This window comes from Hyperolius riggenbachi, chromosome 1, assembly GCF_040937935.1.
Source record: "Hyperolius riggenbachi isolate aHypRig1 chromosome 1, aHypRig1.pri, whole genome shotgun sequence".
Lineage (NCBI taxonomy): Eukaryota > Metazoa > Chordata > Amphibia > Anura > Hyperoliidae > Hyperolius > Hyperolius riggenbachi.
This window is the reverse complement of record NC_090646.1, coordinates 390,580,720-390,605,688: the sequence shown is the minus strand read 5'-3', so window position 1 is coordinate 390,605,688 and position 24,969 is coordinate 390,580,720. Positions and strand designations below refer to the sequence as shown.

Sequence of the window (24,969 nt, the reverse complement as noted above, 5' to 3'; positions counted from 1 at the left end):
GCAACGCCGCATACTCACGGGCAACCTGTCGCCGCAACACGTGCGCGCCGCGTGTTGCGGCGACAATTGTAGCCCGTGAGTATGGGCCATAAGACTTGGGAAAAAAAACCCAAAACAGTTTTACTCACCTGGGGCTTCTACCAGCCCCTGCAGCCGTCCCTTGCCCTCGCAGTCACTCGTGGATCCTCCTGTCCCCCACTGCCAGCTACTTTGGATTCGCCGATAGGCCCAAGGACACGTAGTCTTCACGTTCCCCTCCTAAATAGCGCTATTGCAGATGGGAAAGCGAAGAAGGAGACACGTGGCCAGGCCTGCGCAGGCACAGTGAGCCTGTCATCCAGAAACGACAGTAACTGGCGGAGGGGGACAGGAGGATCCACGAGCGACTGCGAGGGCACGGGGAGGCTGCTGGGGCTGGTAGAAGTCCTAGGTGAGTAAAAATGATTTTTTTTTTAGGGTTAAGACTTCCTTTAACCTCCTGAGCGGTTGTGTCGGGCATACCCCTCGCTAGCCTCATGAGTCTCCCATGCTTCATTTTTTTTATGAAATGGCTGCAAAACCTTTAGCTAGCACTAGGCTAGCTAGTATAGGTGTCCGGCACCCCCCTATCCCCAGTTTATTCATTCTCCAGCCTGGCTCCAGCAATCAGCGCAGCCTCCCCACACAGCTCTGGTCTCTCTATGGGGAGGATCGGGTTTGCACACATCGCAGACGTCATGTGCGATCCTCCCCATAGAGAAGACCAGAGCTGTGCAAGGAGGCTGCACCGATCGCTGGAGCCAGGCTGGGTAATGTATAAACGGGGGATCGGGGGTGCCGTACACCTGTACTAGCTAGCCTAGTGCTAGCTAAAGGTTTTGCAGCCACTTGATCATCTTAATTAAGCATGGGGACACAAACTAGAAAAGCCTCCTGAGCGGCGTAACGCTCAGGAGGTTAAGGAGATTATATTATTGCTATTTATATTAGACCATTCTGAGAAAGGCACTGTCTGGATCTGAGAGCTGATTATTATAGAAGGGAATGTAACCTGAGGCTAACCAAACTTCTAATCAAATTTCCTCTTATTCTATAAAAAGGGGCGACATCCTATTTGGTAACATCCAGGTCTCACTTTACATCTACTTACATCTCAGACAGTTAACGTCTGTCCGAATACACACCAGATAGCATTGTCTTCATTTGTTTTCAAACCGTTTCCTTTTTGAATAGAACCACAGCATACATATTTTGAAATGGACAGGATTCTAGTCATCCCGTGACAGTGTCTAGGTGTTTGCATTTAACAATAGCTTAGTACAAATTACTTGCCCAGCTTCCATGAGATAATGAATGGGGCTGCTGTCTAGGTGTCAACACACTATTTGAATGAAATTGAATGCAAGTGTATACTTTTCTATATGATGGCATTACAGTAGACAATGTGTATACAAATTGGAGTACGCCTAATGCTGGGCATACACGGAGCGTTTTCTCCTTATCAATCGAGCCGCTGATGGCTTGATTGATAATATCCGACAGGTCCGATGACCTGCCGGATAGATTCCCCGCTCGATCCCCGCGCACAATAGCGGGGAATCGAGCGGCTGATAAGGAGAGCCGGCGGGCACGAGCGGTAATCGATCCGCGCGGACAAGTGGGGACGCGGCGGGAGTCTATCCGGCAGCTGATCGCCCGCCGGATCGACCCGTGTATTACCCAGCATAAGATCTACTAGCTAAGATGACTTTCCTGCATGTACAGTCACAAATGGTATGATGGATGTACTCTAATACAGACGATAAGTGAAAAACAATGCTGAAGGCATGTTGTACTCACCTCTCTAGTCCTACTGCAAAAAGGCTCAGCCATTGGAATGTGACACACACCTGGCAAACTGCAAGGAGCTCCATCATAAAAGGTTTGCTCTCTTTTCGTAGTCCTTAGCAACACAAAAAAATAAATAAATGCACTTTAACAAGTTAGGAAATCCTGCACTCCCAACAAGTCCAGAAAAATCAAGCAAGGTCATTTTGTTGTTAGTAAAGTAAATCCATGGATTGTACACGCTTTGCAAGACAAACAAGTAATGTCTTGGTATACAGGCACAGTATGTATACATACATCAGGTTAATACAACTCTCATTGGTTCCTCTCTCTGACACTGCAGTATTATACTTAAAGGGGAACTGAAGTAAGAGGTATACGGAGGCTGCCATACTTATTTCCTTTTAATCAATACCAGTTGCCTAGCAGCCCTGCTGGTCTATTTCTCTGCAGTAGTATCTGAATAACACCAGAAACAAGCATGCAGCTAGTCTTGTCAGATCTGACTTTAAAGTCTGAAACACCTGATCTGTTGCATGCTTGTTCAGGGGCTATGGCTAATAGTATTAGAGGCAGAGGATCAGCAGGGCTGCCAGGCAACTGGTATTGCTTAAAAGGAAATAAACATGGCAACCTCCATATACCTCTCTCTTCAGTTCCCCTTTAAAGCACACCTGAACTGAGAGGGATATGAAGGCTGGCAAATGTATTTCCTTTTAACCTATGCTTATTGCCTGGCTGTCCTGCTGATCATCTGCCTCTAATACTTTAAAGGCCCATACACACGTCGGATTTTAGCGAACGACCCGTCGTTTGAACGTTCCGTCGTTCGGACGTTTCCGCGTCAAATCCGACGTGTGTACAGACTATCGTTCGGGTGAGAAGACTGGTTACCAGCGATTTTACGCGGAAACGTCCGAACGACGGAACGTTCAAACGACGGGTCGTTCGCTAAAATCCGACGTGTGTATGGGCCCTAAGCCATAGTCCCTGAACAAACACGCAGATCAGGATTAGCTGCATGCTTGTTTCAGGTGTCTTTCAGTCACACTGATACCAGAGAGATCAGAAAGACTGCCAGGCAACTGGTATTGCTTGAAAGGTAGTTCTGGAATTCAGGAATACTTTAATCCAAATGTTCAATGCTATATATATATATATATATATATATATATATATATATATATATATATATATATATATATATATATATATATATATATATATATATATATATATATATATATATATATATATATATATATATATATATATATATATATATATATATATATATATATATATATATATATATATATATATATATATATATATATAAACAAACAGATAGCACTGGTTGTGTTTGTTATAGTGGAAAATTTTCTACACAGTAACCCTCATCCTGTCGTCTCCCTTGCATCAGCCACAGGGTTCCAGTGTGTAGCCCTGCCACCTTGCCTCTACCTTTTCTATATCAGATGTAGGAAGGAAGCAGGGCTACGTACCAGAACCCAGCTGGTCTCAGCTGGACCTTCACGCATGCACAGAAGACAACGACTGCCGCAAATGAGCCAGTTACTGGGGCTGATCGCGGCTGAACGGCAGACTGCGGGAGGACAGCGAGGGACTCACATGTTTATGGGGCTGGAGGAAGCCCCAGAAAAGTATTGATTATTTTTTGACAGCTCTGGTACTCTAAACAGACAATAGGCTTGATTCAGAAAGCGGTGCTAACTGTTAGCATGCTTGTGAAAAGCCCTCCATCACGCCTAAACTCAGTTAGGTCGTGATAAAATTAACTCGCGCGCAAAACTTTGCGTGGGCACAGCACGGTGCGCGCGGCGAAACGTCGACGATGACGGCGCACCCGATGCACCTATAAGGTCGCATGGGGTGCGACCTTAACATCGACGTATAAGTCTTTAGGCGTGCTAACTAGGTTAGCACTGCTTTCTGAATCAAGCCCAATGTGTTGGGACAGTCTAACTTTGAAAGGACAACTGTAATGAGAGGTTTATGGAGGCTGCTATATTTATTTCATTTTAAGAAATACCAGTTGCCTGGCTAGCTTGTTGAACCTCTGCCTCTAATACTTTACTTTACGCTATAGACCCTGAACAAACATGTAGCAGATCAGGTGTTTCTGACATTGTGAGATCTGACAAGATTAGCTGCATGCTTCTTTCTGGTGTGAGACACTACTGCAGCCATATAGATCAGCAGGGCTGCCAGGCAACTAGTATTGTGTAAAAGGAAATAATTATGGCAGCCTCCATAACCCTCTCTTTACAGTTGTCCTTTAAGCATAAGTGTAATTTTTTTTTATGTATACCAGAGATGCATTTTAACTAAACTTAGGATATAGCTATGGAGTAGCTGTTAAATGGAAATCAAAAGTAGTCCTTGGTAAGAGAGTACTTGTAGAGGGCAAAGACAGGGACAAAGAACATGGATCGGGTCCTAGGCAGTCTAACTGTGGGTACAGCTAAAAGTGATGTACTGGTGCTCTGCAGGAGAATGAGGGGATTTTTTCTCTATTCTTCATGCACAATCTGAACTAAGTTTACGGGTGATAGACAACACCTCTGCATTCAATGAGCAATAGCCCCACCTTACTTCGGTCATCCACCTTGAGTGCCCTGGGCTCGCTACATGATTTAAATTTTTTTTTTTTTTAAAGTGCTGCGCTGCCCCCTTGCAGCAGGAATTGGACCGGCAAGGGGGTTAATGTAGCCTTGGTCCCCTTTTACTTTTCTATTCATCCACAAATTCCTTCTTTTATTCCTAGAAGTTTTGTTCCCATATGAGATGTATTTATTATTCATTGAGAATAATTATAAAAATTTGCAATTTCCCTTCAGTGTCCTTCCCTTATAGTATACTATCCCAGTTCACCAAACTTAGTGCATGCCCGAGTTGGTTGAACTTTGCTTTTTTAAAACTTATATAGTTTTAGTTGTTCCACTGCTCCATGACCTATTGATCACCAGATCAAATGTTATGTTGTGATCACTATTCCCCAAGTGTTCTTCATGAAGTTTTCACTTTACCCTGCATACCTGGTGGCCGGCACACACCCTAAAGGGTTTTCAGCTTAAGCACTCAGTTGGGATGAACCCAACCTAAGGCCATGGTGTCCTTCACTGCTAAGTGCTCACAGACCACACACAGAGTTGTCAGGAGGTGTCCGGGTCCACAGGTTATATTTGACAACTCTGTTCTACTATACACGGCCAGTCAAAAGTTTTAGAGCATCCCAATACTTCCATTTCTTTTTTACTGAAATTCAGGCAGTTCAAACGAATTGATACAAGGGTAAGTGGTATAAAAGTAAAAAAAATAAAAAATAAAAATATTATAATGTACATTTCAGCAGGATACAAATTGGCCTTTTGCAGGTAACAAGCAATGTGTTAAAGAGACTCAGAGCTGATAAAAGTAAAACTATTTATCCATACCCGAGGCTTCCTCCTGCCCCATATGCTCAGATCGCTCCCACGCCGCCGTCCTCCGCTGCCCGCAGCTTCGGAACCGGGTCAGACGGAGCCAGTCTGACGTAAGAGAAGTGCGCTCTTTGCATATCTCTCCAGCAGACGCTGGAGAGATACTTGGAGGCTGCACTCCTCTGGCGTAGACTGGCTCCGAGTGACGGAAGTGTGGGGACCCAGTTCCCGAAGCTGCGGGCAGCAGAGGACGGCGGCGTGGGAGCGATCTGAGGATATGGGGTTGGAGGAAGCCTCGGGTATGTATAAATCTTTTTACTTTTGTCAGCACTGGTACACTTTAACCACATACAGCTGTACTGCAGCAAGGAGGTTGATCAAACCTTGAAAGTTGTTGCTACCAATTTCTACAGGTGTCTCAGCTTTTCCTGATCACTTACAACCCCTTCTGTCTGCATCAAAGTAGTGCTGGAGAACACTGGTACCATTACTTTTTTTATCATTATTTGGAGAGTATTGTACTATAGGTACTATAGGAAGTATGTGTTGGTATAAAAATGGCAAGAAAAAAAAGCAATGCAAGGGAGACAAACCATCATAATAACTTCCCTACAGAGAAATTGCAAAGCAAGATAAGCGTCAGTGAGTGCAAGCACTGAGTTTGTGAGAGTCAGCAGGTTGCGGGATAGGCAGCGCAAGGCGGCCCTCTGCCCCCGTTCAAGTCTGGTGGTAACGAGCCGTTGGGGGAAGCCCTGTCGACTAGGCCGCGCAGTGCCACAGCATCGGATTCCTTCTAACTTTAAGTGCTGATAGAGGGCAACACTTGTGTAATAGTTGTCCACATAAAGATGGTACCCCTTCTGGAACAAGGGTGACACCAAGTCCCACACAACCTTTCCACTGCTCCCCAGGTAGTCAGGGCATCCGACCGGCTCCAATTTTGAGTCTTTTCCCTCATAGACCCTAAAACGACATGTATAGCCTGTGGCCCTTTCACAGAGCTTATACAGTTTCACCCCATACCGGGCTTGCTTGGGATGTACTGTTTGATGCCAAGGCGCCCGGTAAAGCGTAAGAGGGACTCGTCTACGCAGATGTTCTGTTCAGGGGTATAAGCATCTGCAAATGTTGATGACAGGTGGTCTATGAGGGGCCGAATTTTGTGGAGCCGGTCATAAGCAGGGTGGTCCTTTTCATGACAGGTTTTGTCGTCATTAAAGTGCAGGAAGCGCAGGATGGACTCAAATCGTGTCCTGGACATGGCAGCAGGATACAAGGGAACATGATGTACTGGGTTTGTAGACCAATACGACCGCAATACATTCTGTTTCATTAGTCCCAAGTGAAGGATAAGGGACAAAAAGATTTTTTAATGTCGGAAACTTGGACTGGTTTCTACCGTAAAGGCTGGGCATAGCTGCTCTCCGGGTGCTCGGGGATGAATTGTGTGGCTTTACGGTTGGTCTCAACCACAATTAAGTCCAAGAGAACCTGGGTGATGAACAGCTGCAAAAAGTCTAGGGCCATTCCTAGATGAGCGGTCGCCACCTGGACTCCAGACTGGGCGGTGAAAGGGGGCACTACGGGTGCGGCGGAATCAGGGGATTGCCAATCTGGATGTGCCAGCACCTCTGGGAGTCTATGGGTACTACGGGCCCGTCTTCTTGGTGGCTGTGACGAGGGTACTACTGCACATGGTACCAGTTTCAACTTCCATGCTGGCGCTCACCACTTCACCAGGGTCTACGGAAGTACTGGTACTAAGTCCAGGAGATGCTGCGCTGCTGGTGCCTGCCTCACCAAGAAAACTCTCCAGCGCTAACACCACCCTGCTGCCCTTGAGGCGGATCCTGCGCCACCTGCGGTCTAACGACATGGGGTCTGGTACGCCTGGCTCTAGCCGGGACCAAAACCTCGTCATCACTTTCGGTCAGAGAACCACTGCTTTCCACAGGTTCAAATTCGGACCCGGATGATTCGTCGGCTGAGTCTTCCCAAATGCTCTCATCCGACTGGTCCATGTACCTGTATACCTCCTCATCGGAAATCCCCCTTCTTGCCATTGTGGAATGCTACATTTATGGGGTTTTCCTGCGAGACTACCCAGAAAAAAAGAGCACTTACCTAGCAAAAGGGAGTATTTGAGAGGTATTGGGGGTGGTGGCGAGTGGGGTCTCCGAGGCAATCAAACAATCACAGGACAATCAAAGCCGATCACGGGACAATCAAATACAATTACAGCACAATCGAATCCAATCACAGCACAATCAAATCTGATGCACTCGGAAGGTGGTGGTTGGAGGTGTCGGGGGGGGGGGGGGGGAGGGAGGGTGATGTTGGGGGTGGCGGGAAGTGGGGTCTCAGAGGCAATCAAACAATCACGGGACAATCGAAGCAGATCACGGGACAATCAAATACAATTGCAGCACAATCGAATACAATTGCAGCACAATCGAATACAATCACAGTACAGTCAAATACAATGCACGCGGAAGATGATTAGGGGGGGGGGGGTCTCAAGGCGATTTGAGGGGGTGGGGGGTTGATCAGGAGACCGCACGGGGCAGAATGAGTCCTGATCTGATGAGAGGCAGTCACAGGGGGTTACTGATCGAAGATCAGTTAGTGATTGCTGGGGAGGACAGATGTAAACAATGCGCAGGGGATGCAATCAGGAGGGGGGTCTGAGGGCAATCAAGGGTCTGGGAAGGTGATCGGTTGCCCCTGTGGGGCAGTTAGGGTCTGCTCTGATGGGTGGGGGTGCTGAGGGGTGATGGACAGGTGATAGACAGGTGATCAGAGGGGGATCAGGGGGTAAGCTAGCTGTATACAGATGTATACAGTATACAGGGGGGTAGCCTGGGGGTGATCTAAAGGTAGGGGGGGGATCAGGGGTGATTAGGAGGCAGTTAGGAACCTAATCTAAGGGATAGCGTCGATAGTTAGTGGCAGGTGGGGGGGGGTTTAGAGGGGTGCAAGGGTGCTGGCAGGGGTCTGCTGGGGTGATCAGGGGGGGGGGGGTCTGAAGGCTGGGGTGGGAGATCAGGGGGGCTAGGTGCAAAAAAAAAAAAAAGGGGCGAGGAGGAAGCATGTATAAGGCACTTTGTTTACCTAACAAAGAGCCTTATACGCATTGATAGGCAGATTTTTATATTCCTCCGCTCGCCGGCGCTGCTAATTGGCCGGCAAGCTGGAGGCTAAATGTCCGGCCATCGATCCCCGGCGGAGGATCGTGTCACGGATGACGCGATCGCTCCGCCCATGCCCGTACAAGGACCGCCGCCTCTGTGCATGCGGCGGTCCTTGCGGGATCCACTTTCCGGCCGCCCCTGTGCAGTGGGCGGTCGGTAAGTGGTTAAAGAGACACCTAAGCCAGAAAAAAAAAAAAAAAAAAAAATTAGTTTTACTCACCTGGGGCTTCTAGGCTACTACCAGCCCATTGCAGCAGTCCTGTGCCCTCGCAGCCACTCACTAATCCTCTGGTCCCCCGCTGCCAGCTAGTTTCATTTTTGCGGCTATTGCGGGCCGCAACGCGTACAAAAATATGCGTTGCCGCATTACAAACGCATAGATATGCGGCAACGCGTATTTTTGTACGCGTTGCGGCCCGCAATAGTGCTAATTACAGTCGGGAATGCGGAAAAAGCTACGCGTGGCCAGTCCAGTCAGCAAAAACGAAACTAGCTGGCAGCGGGGGACCAGAGGATTAGTGAGCGGCTGCGAGGGCACAGGACTGCTGCAATGGGCTGGTAGAAGCCCCAGGTGAGTAAAACTCTTTTTTCTGACTTAAAGGAATACTGTAGGGGGGGGGGGGGTCGGGGGAAAATGAGTTGAACTTACCCATGGCTTGTAATGGTCCCCCGCAGACATCCTGTGCCCGCGTAGCCACTCACCGATGCTCCGACCCCGCCTCTGGCTCACTTCTGGAATTTCCGACTTTAAAGTCAGAAAACCCCTGCGCCTGTGATGCCGTGCCCTCGTTCCCGCTGATATCACCAGGAGTGTATAGCACAAGCCCAGTATGGTCTGTGCCTGCGCAGTACGCTCCTGGTGACATCAGGGGAAGCGAGGACACGGCAATGCAGGCGCAGGGGTTTTCTGACTTTAAAGTCAGAAATTACAGAAGTGAACCGGAGGCGGGGCCGGAGCATCAGTGAGCGGCTGCGCGGGCACAGGATGTCTGCGGGGGACCATTAGAAGCCCCGGGTAAGTTCAACTCATTTTCCCCCGATCCCCCTACAGTATCCCTTTAAGGTTCACTTTAAGGCTCTTACACACATCAGACCATAGTCTTTGGAAAATGAAGGATCACAGACCAATTTTACCCCCTTCTATGTAGTATGAGAGCCATACCTACACAGTCTATTCTATGGAGCTGAACTCCCCATCAGACAGAAATCTTTGCAAGATGCTGCGCACAAAGATGCTGTACACATGCAACAGATCAGTATCTGCAAAAGGTCTGTTCCTGCAAAAGATCCATTCCTGCAAAATGCATTCATAGTCTATGAGTGTGTGTGTATGATGATCTGCAGATCTCAGACTATGAATGCAATTTGCAGGAACGGATCTTTGGCAGGAACAGATCTTTTGCAGATACTGATCTTTTGTGTCTGTACAGCATGTTTGTGTACAGCATCTTGCAAAGATTTTTTCTGATGGGGAGTTCAGCTCCATAGAATAGACTGTGTAGAAATGCTCTCATACTACATGAAGGGTGGCAAGATTGGTCTGTGATCTTTCATTTTCCAAAGACTATAGTCTGATGTGTGTATGCACCCTAAGAGGGAGAAGCTGATCAACAAAGACCACATCAGCTTGCCACATTGACATCACGTTCACTAGTACCACAATGTAGAGAGAAGTGAGAAAGAACACACTGAAGCAGGCTGTTTCAGCGCACGGCGCTCAGCACTGAGCCTAATTGCCCCATACCAAAAATGTAATACTGCACAGGGCGCGTAAGCGTAATTCAGGGCTCCAGCGGTTGCCAGACCCCAAATTATATCTCCCTCCAAGTTGCAACAACAGAGGGAAAAATAGTATTTAACACCAGCGGGGAGTTTTGTGGCAGCAGGGAGAGCTGTCATTTAGCTTGCCCTGCACCCAACTCACCAGCGACACGTACATATACGCAAACACACCCTGCACATTCGAAGACAACACAGTGGCCTTAATTCACTAAGCTTTATCGGACACTTTATCGAACGTTTGATAATTTACCTCATGCGTAAAATCTAGTTTTGAATTCACTAAGGTGTTTGATTTATTGAACATTTTATCGATAAAACATTCGATAAATCTATAACACCTTAGTGAATTCAAAACTAGTTTTTACTCATGAGGTAATTTATCAAACGTTCGATAAAGTGTTTGATAATGCTTAGTGAATTGAGTCCAGTATGTTTATGTGACAAGACAGGGAATCCCCCAACTAATTTTAGATATAATCTCATAACTGAAAGTGAAACCATAACAAGCCTAACAACTGCTACACCACTGCTGTCAAACATTCCAATTATGTTAAATCTTGTTTATGTCAAAGGGGATTTTTCATTCTAACATTCCAATTATTTTTCCAGTTATATCTTATTTATGTCAAAAGGGGATTTTTCATTAACGTACAGTGCAAGTGCAAATGGGTACTTTAATAGAATAAGTGTGGTTAAATAAAACAAACATTTAGGCAGCCTTTATGTACCGTAAGTGCAGCGAAGCTGACGATCGTGTTGTGTTCACGTTTGTATGGTCCCAGGATTCACAAATATAATTGCAATGCATAACCATCTGATATTACTATTGCCAACATTGGTCTCAATTCACTAAGATCATGCTGGAGATAAGGCAAGAGGAAACTTACCTCCACACAGTGAGAGAGTTATCTTATCTCTTCATTCCTTAAAGAGGAACTGTAACGACAAAACGTCCCCTGGGGGGTACTCACCTCGGGTAGGGGAAGCCTCCGGATCCTAATGAGGCTTCCCACGCCGTCCTCCGTCCCTCAGGGGTCTCGCTGCAGCCCTCCGTGCAGCGGTGACGTCAATATTTACCTTCCCGGCTCCTGCGCAGGCGCTCTGATGGCTGTCGGCTCCGAAGTAGGCGGAATACTACATGCCTCATCACCATGGTGATAACTCTAGAAACATTATTAAAGACAGGAGATAAGCTTAGTGAATTGAGGCCATTGTCTCCCTCTTTATCAGTCATCTATAAACATACATCAAGCAGTGCTCTAGCGGCAATCTGTTCTGACCAGGGCTATGGAGTCGATACAAAAATCCGGCAACTTCAATCCCTCAGTTTATGATTCCACCGACTCCTCTAATTTGCATATAATAATCTTGTTGATTGAAAGTATGGAACATAAAAGGCATCTCATCACTGCCAAATCTTCAGAATTTTAAAGCTATGTGAAAAGGTCATCTGCTTTTGGGAAGAAAAAAAAAAAAAAAAAAAATAACTCCTGGCCAGGAAGCTGACACTACCCTGACAGCCATTCCAGGCCATCATTGCCAACAAGATTCACCAAAGCCCCATATCAGCCAGGTTCTGGCGTGTAGCTCTGCCACTTGTAGAAAAAGGCCTCTACCTTTTCTATATATGATATAGAAATGGCCAAGGAGTTGCCTGTAAGGGGGCAGATTTATGCACTGGAACCCAGCTAGGGACATTCTGACTTAAGCATTAGCGTACCTAACTAAACCTAGAATATAGCTGTTAAAGAGAATCTGTACTCTAAAATTCTTACGATAAAAAGCATACCATTCTATTCCTTATGTTCTCCTGTGCCCCTCTGTGCTGTTTCTGCTACTCCCTGCTGCAATCCTGGCTTGTAATTAACAGTTTTAGGCAGGGTTTACAAACAAAAGACTGGCTTCTAACCAAAGTATCATAGGCTGAGAACTAGCTTACTGTGTGACTCATGCAGAGCTTGGAGGGTGTGTGTAAAGCTTCTGCCAATGACAAGCAGTGCTGCACATTCCACACATTCCAGCCTCAGCCCGACAAACACAAGGAGATAAGATTTATTACAGAGACAGTGCAAGTAGGAAAGGCTTCAGTAAGACAGACCATGTTAAAACAGGCATAGGAACTTATAGGACAGAAGAAAGAAGGCTCAAAATTTTGTTACAGAGTCTCTTTAACTAGAAATCAAAACTAGTCCTTAGTAAGAATAGTTGTAGAAAGGACGCAGACAGGAACAAAACATCAGAATCAGCTTTATTCAGAGTACAATGTTTGTCGTACCCGGAACGGATTGTGGTACACATGGCATTGGCAACAGAACAGGCAAATATTTGCAAACAAAAAACAGAACAGCATTATTAAAAAAAGAACTGGTTTCCCGGGTGGGGTGGGGTGGGGGGGGGGGGGGGGGTCGTGTGAGATCTTAGTGGCACTTGCCTTCCTTCTCGCTGTGTGCAGGAGAGCAAGAGGTGGCAGGCATGATCCAGTGATTTTTTTTTCCCCCCAGTGTCCATCACTCTTCGGGAGTTTGTACTTGTTGCTGGTGGTTGCACCTGCATACCAACACATATATCAGACCCTAGGCAATCTGTGGGTACATCCAAGAGTGACATGCAGGTACTCTGCAGAAGAATGAGGGGATTCTTCGTCTATTAACTTCCTATTGTTACGCCGCTCAGGAGGTTTTGCTAGCCTGAGTCCCCATGGTTCATTTATTAGATCCAATGGCTGCAAAAGCTTTAGCTAGCACTAGGCTAGCTAGTGTAGGTGGCCAGCACCCCGCAATTGCCCCCGATCAAGCTGCTTATACATTACCCAGCCTGGTTCCAGCGATCACCGCAGCCTTCCCACACAGCTCCGGTCTTCTCTATGGGGAGGATTGTACATGACGTCATGAGCAGTCACGATCCTCCCCATAGAGAAGACCGGAACTGTGCGGGGAGGCTGCGGCGATCGCTGGAAAAAGGCTGGGTAATGTATAAGCGGCTGGATGGGGGGTGGGAAAAAAAAAAAAAAAAAAAAAAAAAAAAAAAAAAAAATCGCAGGCGATCGGAGGGTGCTGGCCACAGATACTAGCTAGCCTAGTGCTAGAGAAACCTTTTGCAGCCATTTGTTCTAATAAATTAATCATGGGGGACTCCTGAGGCTAGCAAGTGGTATGCCCGACAGTGTCAGGCATACCGCTAAGGAGGTTAAACATTCTTCATGCATGATCGGAACCCTCCACTCGCTGCTATAGTTCCCCTTATGATCCACTGCAAACAGCACACAGGGGAGCTACTCTGTGTGCGGGCTTGAGGTGATTGAGGTCGAAAGGATAACCAGCCTCAATTTCCAAAAGCCCACATACAGAGCAGCTCTGCAGCCTGCTGTATGCAGTGGCCCATTAGGGGAACTACAGCAGTGAGTGGAGGGGGCTGAATTATGAACGGGCAGAGGTAAGGAAGAACTGCCACTTCCTCCCCGCCCATATTCAACGTTCTGCTCAGTCAAAGATTAGGACTGAGCAGAAAGGGGGCTAGAGGGTGCACTGGAGGGGGGAGAATTTTACTGTGTGCTAGTCACACAGCACCAGTAACAAAAACAATATTAAAAATATCGGGGCCAGTGTCAGGGATACGTTAAAGACAGAATACTTAACTTCAGGTTTCCCTGAGGTAAATTGTTTAGTGAATAATACATGCCTTATCACCAGGGTGATAACACTAGAAACAGCTCCGAAACGTTAATAGAACCCGAGGTGGGATTTAATGATGTTAGTGGGGCACAGAGGCTGGTTGTGCACACTATCACCAGCCTCTGTTGCCCTATGGTGTGCCCCCTGGACCCCCCTGCGCTCTGCTATCCCCAGCGCCGTGCTAGCGACAGACAGTTGCATGTAAACAGCCTGCTGGCGACACGCTGTCTGTCAGCGCCGCTCCCCCGCCTCCTCCGTATCGGCGCTACCCGCCCGCGCCCCTTCCCTCCAATCAGCGGAAGGGACGCGGGCGGGTAGCGCCGATATAGAGGAGGCGGGGGAGCGGCGCCGACAGACAGTCACATGTAAACAGCCTGCTGGCGACACGCTGTGTGTCGCTAGCACGGCGCTGGGGATAGAGCACAGGGGGGTCCTGGGGGCACACCATAGGGCAACAGAGGCTGGTGATAGTGTGCACAACTAGCCTCTGTGCCCCACTAACATTAAATCCCACCTCGGGTTCTCTTTAAAGCAGTTTCTCAACTTTTTTGACCCAAGTACCCCCTATCGCGATTCAGTTCCAGCCAAGTACCCCCAGGACGTGCGGAGCGGGTGTTAGTTACAAGGAGAGGAGCGTATAAGTTACTACTAGCGCACACTACGCTGGCATTACAGCAGCATAGCGTGTTTTAAGTTTGTGCTCCTCTCTCATTAAGATAGATAGATATATAGATAGAGAACATGTGGTCAATATACTGTGTCTTTCCCTTGTGTGCACTGTTTCTTCATACCTGCACAGCCTTCAAAATCCAGGCTTGTGGTGAGTGGGACCAGGGATGTAAGTGCAAGCTTATTGGCTGTGGCAGTCGTCAAGACTTGCTTCGGCCAATAGAGTGCATTTACAGTAAACCAGGTTAAGCTGCAGAGTGCCTCTGTCGCTCTGCATATTAAGATAACTGAGTGCGGGTGGGGGGTCTGGCCAACACTACTATGGGACGTCGCTGATCAGACAGAGCTGATCAGCTGATCGGGTTTCCGCCCGCTGGCGCAGTTTACGTGCGGAGCGCGGCTGGCCAGTGGACACAGTAAGCCAGCCAGGGGCATAGCTAGAAACCATGAGGCCCCATAGCAAAGTTTTGGTTGGGGCCCCTCCCTTAAAAATTATAAGGTACCTTAGTGTGCATATTACAATTACTTACTATTACTACTACATTTGCAGTGGCGACGGGGCAGTGAGGAGAGGGTCACATAAGACTAAAATGAGTGATAGAATAAGTGAGCTTACACTTTAAAACAGCTTAGGTGCATAGGCAGAAGAGCTTATGGTTAGGCAGAGGAAAAGTGGGCATTAACAATGCAATTCTCAGGACGATCGACAGTCTGATTCAATAGTAATATCAATCGGAAACAATCATTCTGGATCACTAACAGAAGTAAAGCAGCTAACCAATCCAATCAGATTGATGGAATTGATCCGAAAAATTTATCATTTTCATTAATCTGAATTGTATATAAGCTTTCATTGCAGTAGTAGGCCCGAACAATCGTTTTGATATTGTGATCAAAAAAGATGTTTGATCGTCTGGAGAATTTTATTGTTAATGGCCACCAAAAAGCAGAAAATAAGTCAGCATTAGGCATAGGCGAGGGGAGTGTATGGTTATGCCTGGTACACACCATGCAATTTCCTGTCAGATTTTGGGTCAAATCAATAATCGATTTTCCAATCACTTCTGTACAAAATCTTTCAGAAAAACAATTTGAAATCAGATCTGACCTGCCAAAAATTATTAATTCAACACGAAACCTGACAGGAAATTGTATAGAGTTTACCAGGCATTAGGCAGATGAGAGGGGGAGGAGGAGTATGAGACAGCCAGTGCAATATACAGGGCGTCAAATAAATGCAAGGCAGGTAATCTAGTGATCAAACAAATAGATATGTTAAATTAACAGGAATACTGCAATTGGGTGACCATAACTGCATACAATAGTCTTAAATAAAGAGTGCAAATGCTATCACCATAAACCAGGATTACAATAAACTGCAGAACCTGATAGTGCAAACTATACATAAACTTAAAAAAAAAAAAAGAATACAGAGAAGGATGAAGGAAGAGCTGCCAGTTTAGTGCAGGCTCAGCCCTGTGCTGGGAGAAGGAGACAGTGACAATAATAAAGTGTGCACAGAGGGGAGGGGGAAAGACAGTGTCTGCAGGACAGGCTGACAGAAGAAGGGACTGAGAGAAATGTGAGAGCCAGAGGGTGGGAGAGATAACAGAATACCTGCAGGCAATGGAAGTCCGTAGAGGAGGTGGACCTGCTGGAGCAGAGACATATCTCTGCTGGCTGATTCAAACCACGCGGGGAGGTGGCGGAGCCACGTCCTCTGCAGTATGTTCCCAGCCGGAACTATAAATTAATTGTCGGCTGGGAGCAGGGATCTCAGAGAGGCGGAAGGTGAAATAGTCCCTTTCACCTGTCTGCCTGCCTCTCTGTAACAATCTTTGGGAGGTTTTTACTTATGGAAATTGCAGCCTAGTGGCTGCACTTAAGAAAAAAACTTAAATTAAAAAAAAAAAAAAAAAAAAGCACACAGGCAGCTAGGACTGAAGGGCCTTGTGGTCGCGATGCCTGCTATCCCTATGCCACTGAAGCCAGCACAGCTGATGCTGCGTACCCCTGACTGTGGTCTCACGTACCCCCTGGGGTACGCGAACCACGTGTTGAGAACCACTGCTGTAGACATTCAAATATCAGTATCTGCAAAAGATCTGTTCCTGCAAAAGATCCGTTCCTGCAAAATGCAGTCATAGTCTATGATATCTGCAGGTCCTCATACACACCTTGTTTAACAGACATTCATCTGCAGATCAGATCCACCAGGATGGATTTTCAAATCTGCAGATGATTGTCTGATCTGCAGATGAATGTCAAACAAGGTGTGTATGATGATCTGCAGATATCATAGACTATAAATGCAATTTGCAGGAACGGATCTTTGGTAGGAACAGATCTTTTGCAGATGCTGATCTTTTGTGTCTGTACAGCATCTGTACAGACACAAAAGATCAGCATCTGCAGATGATTGTCTGATCTGCAGATGAATGTCAAACAAGGTGTGTATGATGATCTGCAGATATCATAGACTATAAATGCAATTTGCAGGAACGGATCTTTGGTAGGAACAGATCTTTTGCAGATGCTGATCTTTTGTGTCTGTACAGCATACTGTGTGTGCAGCATCTTGCAAATATTTTTTTCTGATGGGGAGTTCAACTCTATAGAATAGACTGTGAAGGTATGGCTCTCATACTACATGAAGGGTGGTAAGATTGGTCTGTGATCTTTCATTTTCCAAAGACTATGGTCTGATGTGTGTATGAGCCTTAAAGGACTTACGAGGCGAATTGCTTAAAAAAAGTTATGTACCTCATTGCTAAAGCAGACCTCAGGGCAGACGAACAGCACCTTCCTTTTCACTATCAGGTGCTTTATCCTTCTAATCCAGGTTACATTGCAGCTCCCGACCCTCCTCAGGGTCGCCCGAGCAGAATCGCCGCTTTAAAAATCTAACTCCTACGCAGCTTGCATAGCCGTGGCTGCTCAGGATTACAGCCCCGCTCGTGTCCGCCCTCACTCCGTGCGCTCTATTATACGTCATGTGGGCGGCTCCACATGACCACCCACATGACGAACTACACTGCCAGCCAGCCGCGCCCCCTCCGCAGAGAATACAAGCGCTGAGCGAGCAGGTACTCACTCGCTCAGCGCTTGTATTCTCTGCGGAGGGGGCGCGGCTGGCTGGCAGTGTAGTTCGTCATGTGGGTGGTCATGTGGAGCCGCCCACATGACGTATAATAGAGCGCACGGAGTGAGGGCGGACACGAGCGGGGCTGTAGTCCTGAGCAGCCACGGCTATGCAAGCTGCGTAGGAGTTAGATTTTTAAAGCGGCGATTCTGCTCGGGCGACCCTGAGGAGGGTCGGGAGCTGCAATGTAACCTGGATTAGAAGGATAAAGCACCTGATAGTGAAAAGGAAGGTGCTGTTCGTCTGCCCTGAGGTCTGCTTTAGCAATGAGGTACATAACTTTTTTTAAGCAATTCGCCTCGTAAGTCCTTTAAGCCTAGGATGTTTATTATGTGGCATCATTGTGTCACAGGTCTCTTTTTTTTTTTTTTTTTTTTTTTTTTTTTATTCCCTGGCTTCAGAACTTTCCTTAACCAATTAACCTTCCTGGACGTAAAAGTTATGTCCAGGAGGCCATGTGCGCTCCCGCGCGCCCCTGCGGCCGATCGCGTGCGTGCACGCTCGCTCCCGGCCAGAGGTTTGTTAGCCAGGCAATCAGTGAATTGGGCTATGGTGCCCGATCACTGATTCCTCTCCCCCGCAGAAAAAGCGACACCTTCTCTCGGAAGCTTCGCTTTTTCTGGCTCTAACGTCCCTCTAAGCGTACACGTTACGCTTAGTGACGTCACTAAACAAACTCATGGCTGCCATCTTGTGGCCAAAAAGTAAAACTACACCTAAATGTAAAAAAAAAAAAAAATAATCATATATTTACATTTAAAAATGACAATTTACATCCCACCCTCCCAAAAATACCCACATAAAATGTTTAATTAAAAAAATAAAAAAACATTACAATAAAAAAAAGTAAATATTTACCTAAGGGCCTAAACTTTTTAAATATCAAAGTAAATATTTCTAAAATATTTTTTTTTTTTTTGTTATAAGCTTGTAAATAGTGATGGCTGCAAAACGGAAAAAATGCACTTTTATTTCCAAATAAAATATTGTCGCCATACATTGTGATAGGAACATAATTTAAATTGTGTAATAACCGGGGCAAATAGGCAAATACAATTTTTTAATTATGGAGGCATGCATTTTAAAACCATAATGGCCGAAAACTGAGAAATAATGAATTCCGTTTTTTTTACTCTTCCTGTTAAAATGCATTTACAGTAAAGTGGCTCTTAGCAAAATATACCCCCCCCCCCCCCCCCAAAGAAAGCCTAATTGGTGGCAGAAAAAACAAGATATAGATCAGTTCATTGTGATAAGTAGTGATAAAGTTATAGGCTTATGAATGGGAGGTGAACATTGCTCGGATGCATAAAGTGAAAACGACTGAATGCGAAGTGGTTAAATTAACTTTCCACAAAGATCACTTTGCCAGTGTCCCAGATGTTGCCACCTGGAATACATTTCAGAAAGTAAATCAGGGAGAGGGAAGATTGAGAGACTAATTACAATAACTGGTGCAACTAGGAGCTTAGTTTTAATATGTCCTGGAGTTCTCCTGTAATCCATCTGGGATTATTCATTGAGATCTGCTTTACTGCTGCAATCCTGGCATTATTTAAAATCATAATTTAATCAAGTAATTCTGCAGTTTAAGTGGTTGTAGTATATGCCCAGTAGAAGTAGTGTACTCTCTCTTAAATGAACACTATCAAACCAAGGGTTCTAAAATGACTATGTACAAATAATGTCTAAGTGGTTGTGTAAACATTTTCCTACGTTTTTATGTTAAATAGGTAAAAGCTGTAATTGATTTTGTGTAGATTTTAGTTTGGATGGAATGTTTTATTTGCATAAGTGAATCTCTGCAGTAAGAACAGTGTAATATTGAATCAGAGTTGTATGAATTTTTTCTGGTGCCAGGTTTCACATACTATTACAAATGTTTATGTTGCACATAAGATACATTTCCTCTGCTTTCTGCAGACAGCTCTCAGAGACAGACAGCTGCTAAGAGCTTTCTCTCACACACAGGGTTAACAGATGCAGTCTGTGAATCCCCCCTCCCTTCATGATTTAGTCCGTCAGATTTTGATGTCACTGAAGTGTAAAAGGAATTTGATAACGATAAACAAAAAAAAGCAGTCAAATGTATACACCGGTACTTGACTGCACTTCCCAAACAATTCCTATCTCAATTGAAAAAAGAAAAAAAAATTTAATCTATAGTTTTCCTTTAATATCAGCTGGGTTTGGAGATTGGCCTCAATTCGCTAAGCTCATCTCCTGTCTTTAAAGGACAACTGTAACGAGAGGGATATGGAGGCTGACGGATTTATTTCCTTTTTAAACAGTACCAGTTGCCTGGCAGCCCTGCTGGTCTATTTAACTGCAGTAGTGTCTGACTCAGACTAGAAACAAGCATGTAGCTTATCTTGTCAGATCTGAAAATGTCAGAAACAGCTGATATACTGCATGCTTGCTCAGGGTCTATGGCTGAGGTTCAGCAGGATACCAAGGCAACTGGTATTGTTTAAAAGGAAATTAAATATGGCGCCTCCTTGTCCCTCTCTTTTCAGTTGTCTTTTAAAGCAGTGGTTCTCAACACGTGGTTCGCGTACCCCAGGGGGTACGTGAGACCACAGTCAGGGGTACGCAGCATCAGCTGTGCTGGCTTCAGTGGCATAGGGATAGCAGGCATCGCGACCACAAGGCCCTTCAGTCCTAGCTGCCTGTGTGCTTTTTTTTTTTTTTTTTTTAATTTAAGTTTTTTTCTTAAGTGCAGCCACTAGGCTGCAATTTCCATAAGTAAAAACCTCCCAAAGATTGTTACAGAGAGGCAGGCAGACAGGTGAAAGGGACTATTTCACCTTCCGCCTCTCTGAGATCCCTGCTCCCAGCCGACAATTAATTTATAGTTCCGGCTGGGAACATACTGCAGAGGACGTGGCTCCGCCACCTCCCCGCGTGGTTTGAATCAGCCAGCAGAGATATGTCTCTGCTCCAGCAGGTCCACCTCCTCTACGGACTTCCATTGCCTGCAGGTATTCTGTTATCTCTCCCACCCTCTGGCTCTCACATTTCTCTCAGTCCCTTCTTCTGTCAGCCTGTCCTGCAGACACTGTCTTTCCCCCTCCCCTCTGTGCACACTTTATTATTGTCACTGTCTCCTTCTCCCAGCACAGGGCTGAGCCTGCACTAAACTGGCAGCTCTTCCTTCATCCTTCTCTGTATTCTTTTTTTTTTTTTAAGTTTATGTATAGTTTGCACTATCAGGTTCTGCAGTTTATTGTAATCCTGGTTTATGGTGATAGCATTTGCACTCTTTATTTAAGACTATTGTATGCAGTTATGGTCACCCAATTGCAGTATTCCTGTTAATTTAACATATCTATTTGTTTGATCACTAGATTACCTGCCTTGCATTTATTTGACGCCCTGTATATTGCACTGGCTGTCTCATACTCCTCCTCCCCCTCTCATCTGCCTAATGCCTGGTAAACTCTATACAATTTCCTGTCAGGTTTCGTGTTGAATTAATAATTTTTGGCAGGTCAGATCTGATTTCAAATTGTTTTTCTGAAAGATTTTGTACAGAAGTGATTGGAAAATCGATTATTGATTTGACCCAAAATCTGACAGGAAATTGCATGGTGTGTACCAGGCATAACCATACACTCCCCTCGCCTATGCCTAATGCTGACTTATTTTCTGCTTTTTGGTGGCCATTAACAATAAAATTCTCCAGACGATCAAACATCTTTTTTGATCACAATATCAAAACGATTGTTCGGGCCTACTACTGCAATGAAAGCTTATATACAATTCAGATTAATGAAAATGATAAATTTTTCGGATCAATTCCATCAATCTGATTGGATTGGTTAGCTGCTTTACTTCTGTTAGTGATCCAGAATGATTGTTTCCGATTGATATTACTATTGAATCAGACTGTCGATCGTCCTGAGAATTGCATTGTTAATGCCCACTTTTCCTCTGCCTAACCATAAGCTCTTCTGCCTATGCACCTAAGCTGTTTTAAAGTGTAAGCTCACTTATTCTATCACTCATTTTAGTCTTATGTGACCCTCTCCTCACTGCCCCGTCGCCACTGCAAATGTAGTAGTAATAGTAAGTAATTGTAATATGCACACTAAGGTACCTTATAATTTTTAAGGGAGGGGCCCCAACCAAAACTTTGCTATGGGGCCTCATGGTTTCTAGCTATGCCCCTGGCTGGCTTACTGTGTCCACTGGCCAGCCGCGCTCCGCACGTAAACTGCGCCAGCGGGCGGAAACCCGATCAGCTGATCAGCTCTGTCTGATCAGCGACGTCCCATAGTAGTGTTGGCCAGACCCCCCACCCGCACTCAGTTATCTTAATATGCAGAGCGACAGAGGCACTCTGCAGCTTAACCTGGTTTACTGTAAATGCACTCTATTGGCCGAAGCAAGTCTTGACGACTGCCACAGCCAATAAGCTTGCACTTACATCCCTGGTCCCACTCACCACAAGCCTGGATTTTGAAGGCTGTGCAGGTATGAAGAAACAGTGCACACAAGGGAAAGACACAGTATATTGACCACATGTTCTCTATCTATATATCTATCTATCTTAATGAGAGAGGAGCACAAACTTAAAACACGCTATGCTGCTGTAATGCCAGCGTAGTGTGCGCTAGTAGTAACTTATACGCTCCTCTCCTTGTAACTAACACCCGCTCCGCACGTCCTGGGGGTACTTGGCTGGAACTGAATCGCGATAGGGGGTACTTGGGTCAAAAAAGTTGAGAAACACTGTTCTACAGCATCTGTGTGTGCAGCATCTTGCAAAGATTTCTGTCTGATGGGGAGTTCCGCTCCATAGAATAGACTGAGTAGGTATGGCTCTCATACTACATGGAAGGGGGTAAAATTGGTCTGTGATCTTTCATTTTCCAAAGACTATGGTCTGATGTGTGTATGAGCCTTAAGTCTTACTGGCAGGGTGGGGCTACATAGCAACATACAGCAAGATAGATATAGAAAAGGTTTCCGATGCCGAAACCAGGATATTTAAAGTAAAAGTGGGTATCCTGAATAATTTACAGCATTTTACATTTTGTTAAGGGTCCTCTTTAAAGCTAGTGTGAGGGTATGGTGGCCACTAATGATCCAATTTTTTCATCCAAGCTTTCCATTTCTATGTAATAATACAATACAATACCATTTGTAAAGCGCTTTTCTCCCATAGGATTCAAAGCGCATAGTTGTGTCTCAGATTAATACAGGGTTGCAGGCTGGGTTGTGTTACAGAGGAGATAGTCAGATGTTCATGAATGCCAGACTGAAGAGTTAGGTTTTCAGTTTAGACTTAAATGCTTCCAGGGATGGAGCTGTCCTGATTGGGTGTGGCAGGGAGTTCCAAAGTGTAGGGGCAGCATGACAAAAGGCTCTGTCTCCAAAGGTTTTGAGGTGGACTCTGGGGTTGACCAAGGTGTTACGGCCTTTTGATCTAAGATTGTGGGGGGTGTGATGCAGTTGCAACAAGTCCTTCAGGTATCCAGGGCCCAGATTGTGCAAGGATTTGAATATCAGTAAGCCAATCTTAAACAGAATTCTCCATTTTATCGGTAGCCAGTGAAGTGAGAACAGGGTTGGCGTTATGTTGCAATGGCGGGGTTGGCTCGTTAACAGCCTTGCGGCGGCATTCTGTACTAATTGCAGGCGGCGTAACTCTTTCCTATGCAGGCCTGTGTAGAGGACGTTGCAGTAGTCTAACCTAGATGTGACGAAGGCATGAACTAGGGTTGGAAGATCCTGTGAAGGAATTAGGTGTTTAATCCTTGCAATGTTCCTTAGATGAAAGAAGGAATGTTTCACAACAGCTGAGATTTGATTCCTGAAGCTTAATTTCCCATCAATGAGTACTCCCAGGCTGCGCACACAGTGAGTTCTTCAGGTCTGAGCTCCCTATCCTTAGTGGTGTTGGTTGAGACTGGGGCTGCTTTGCTGTTGAGCCCTAGCCCTTGATAACAAGAACCTCAGTTTTGTCAGCATTAAGTTTTAGCCAATTATTATTCATCCACTCCTGAAGCTCAGCTAAGCATGCGTTTATTTGTGGAGTAGGGTCTGTGACGCCAGGTTTGAATGACAAATATAGCTGGGCGTCATCAGCATAGCAATGATAGGTCAGGCCATGTTTTTGTACGATTTCTCCAAGTGGCAGCATGTATATGGTGAAAAGTAAAGGGGATAATATTGCGCCCTGAGGTACACCGTATTTTAGTGGTACAGGGTTGGAGAGGAAGGGCCCTAAGGCTACTCTTTGTGTTCTGCCAGCCAGGAAGGAGATGAACCACCGGAGAACAATGCCATCTATGCCACAGTACTCTTGTAGCCTGTTGAGCAGGATTTCATGATAGACTGTGTCAAAAGCCGCTGAGCGGTCGAGCAAAATCAGGATGGAACATTGACCCTTGTCTCTTGCAATGAGCAGATCATTGCAAATCTGGGTGAGGGCTGTTTCACAGCTGTGATATTTCCTGAAGCCAGATTGTGGGTCAAGGATGTGGTTTCTGGAGAGCCTGGCTTCAATTTGGAGGTAGACAGCCTTTTCAATAACTTTTTCCAGAAAGGGGAGGTTTGAGACGGTCTGTAGCTGTTTAGAGCATCTGGGTCTGAGGCCCAGTGCACACCAAAACCGCTAGCAGATCCGCAATACGCTAGCGGTTTTGGGAGCTGATTTCAGAGCGATTCTAGGTATGTTTAGAGAGGTTTTCTAAACATACCTAGCGGTTTTGCGTGCGTTTTTGTGTAGCAGATTACACATATTGTTACAGTAAAAGCTGTTACTGAACAGCTACTGTAACAAAAATGCCTGGCAAACCGCTCTGAACTAGCGTTTTTCAGAGCGGTTTGCGTTTTTCCTATACTTTACATTGAGGACGAAACGCTTCCGAAAACCGCAAACGCGCAGCAGGAGGCGCGTTTGCGGCTTGGCAAAAACCGCAAACCGCCGGTGTGCACCATCCCATTGCAATACATTAGACAAGCGTTTTTAGAGGCGGATGCGGCCGGCGGATCGCTCCAAAAACCGCTCGGTGTGCACTGGGCCTAAGGATGGTTTCTTGAGTAGTGGCCTGACGATTGCTTCTTTCAGAGTAGAGGGAAACCACCCTTCCTGTAAGGAACCAGGGCTGTGGAGTCGGTCCAAAAATCCACCGACTCCGACTCCTCAGTTTAGGATTCCACCGACTCCACGACTCCGACTCCCTTTAATTTGCATATTACAATTTTGTTGATTAAAAGTATGTAACATGAAATTCGTCTCTTAACTGCCAACGCTT

At 45.8% G+C, this 24,969-nt stretch overlaps 1 protein-coding gene across 5 annotated transcripts in view; it reads right to left on the bottom strand.

The window, feature by feature from the left end:
- The window catches only part of MTAP (methylthioadenosine phosphorylase), a 92,966-nt gene that overhangs the window by 26,335 nt on the left and 41,662 nt on the right, over positions 1 to 24,969 (bottom strand). For all 5 annotated transcript variants that reach the window (XM_068234457.1, XM_068234466.1, XM_068234488.1 and 2 more), the window contains one exon: positions 1,819 to 1,921. In XM_068234457.1, the coding sequence (XP_068090558.1) occupies positions 1,819 to 1,921 (103 nt within the window). The remainder of the gene's footprint in view (positions 1 to 1,818; positions 1,922 to 24,969) is intronic.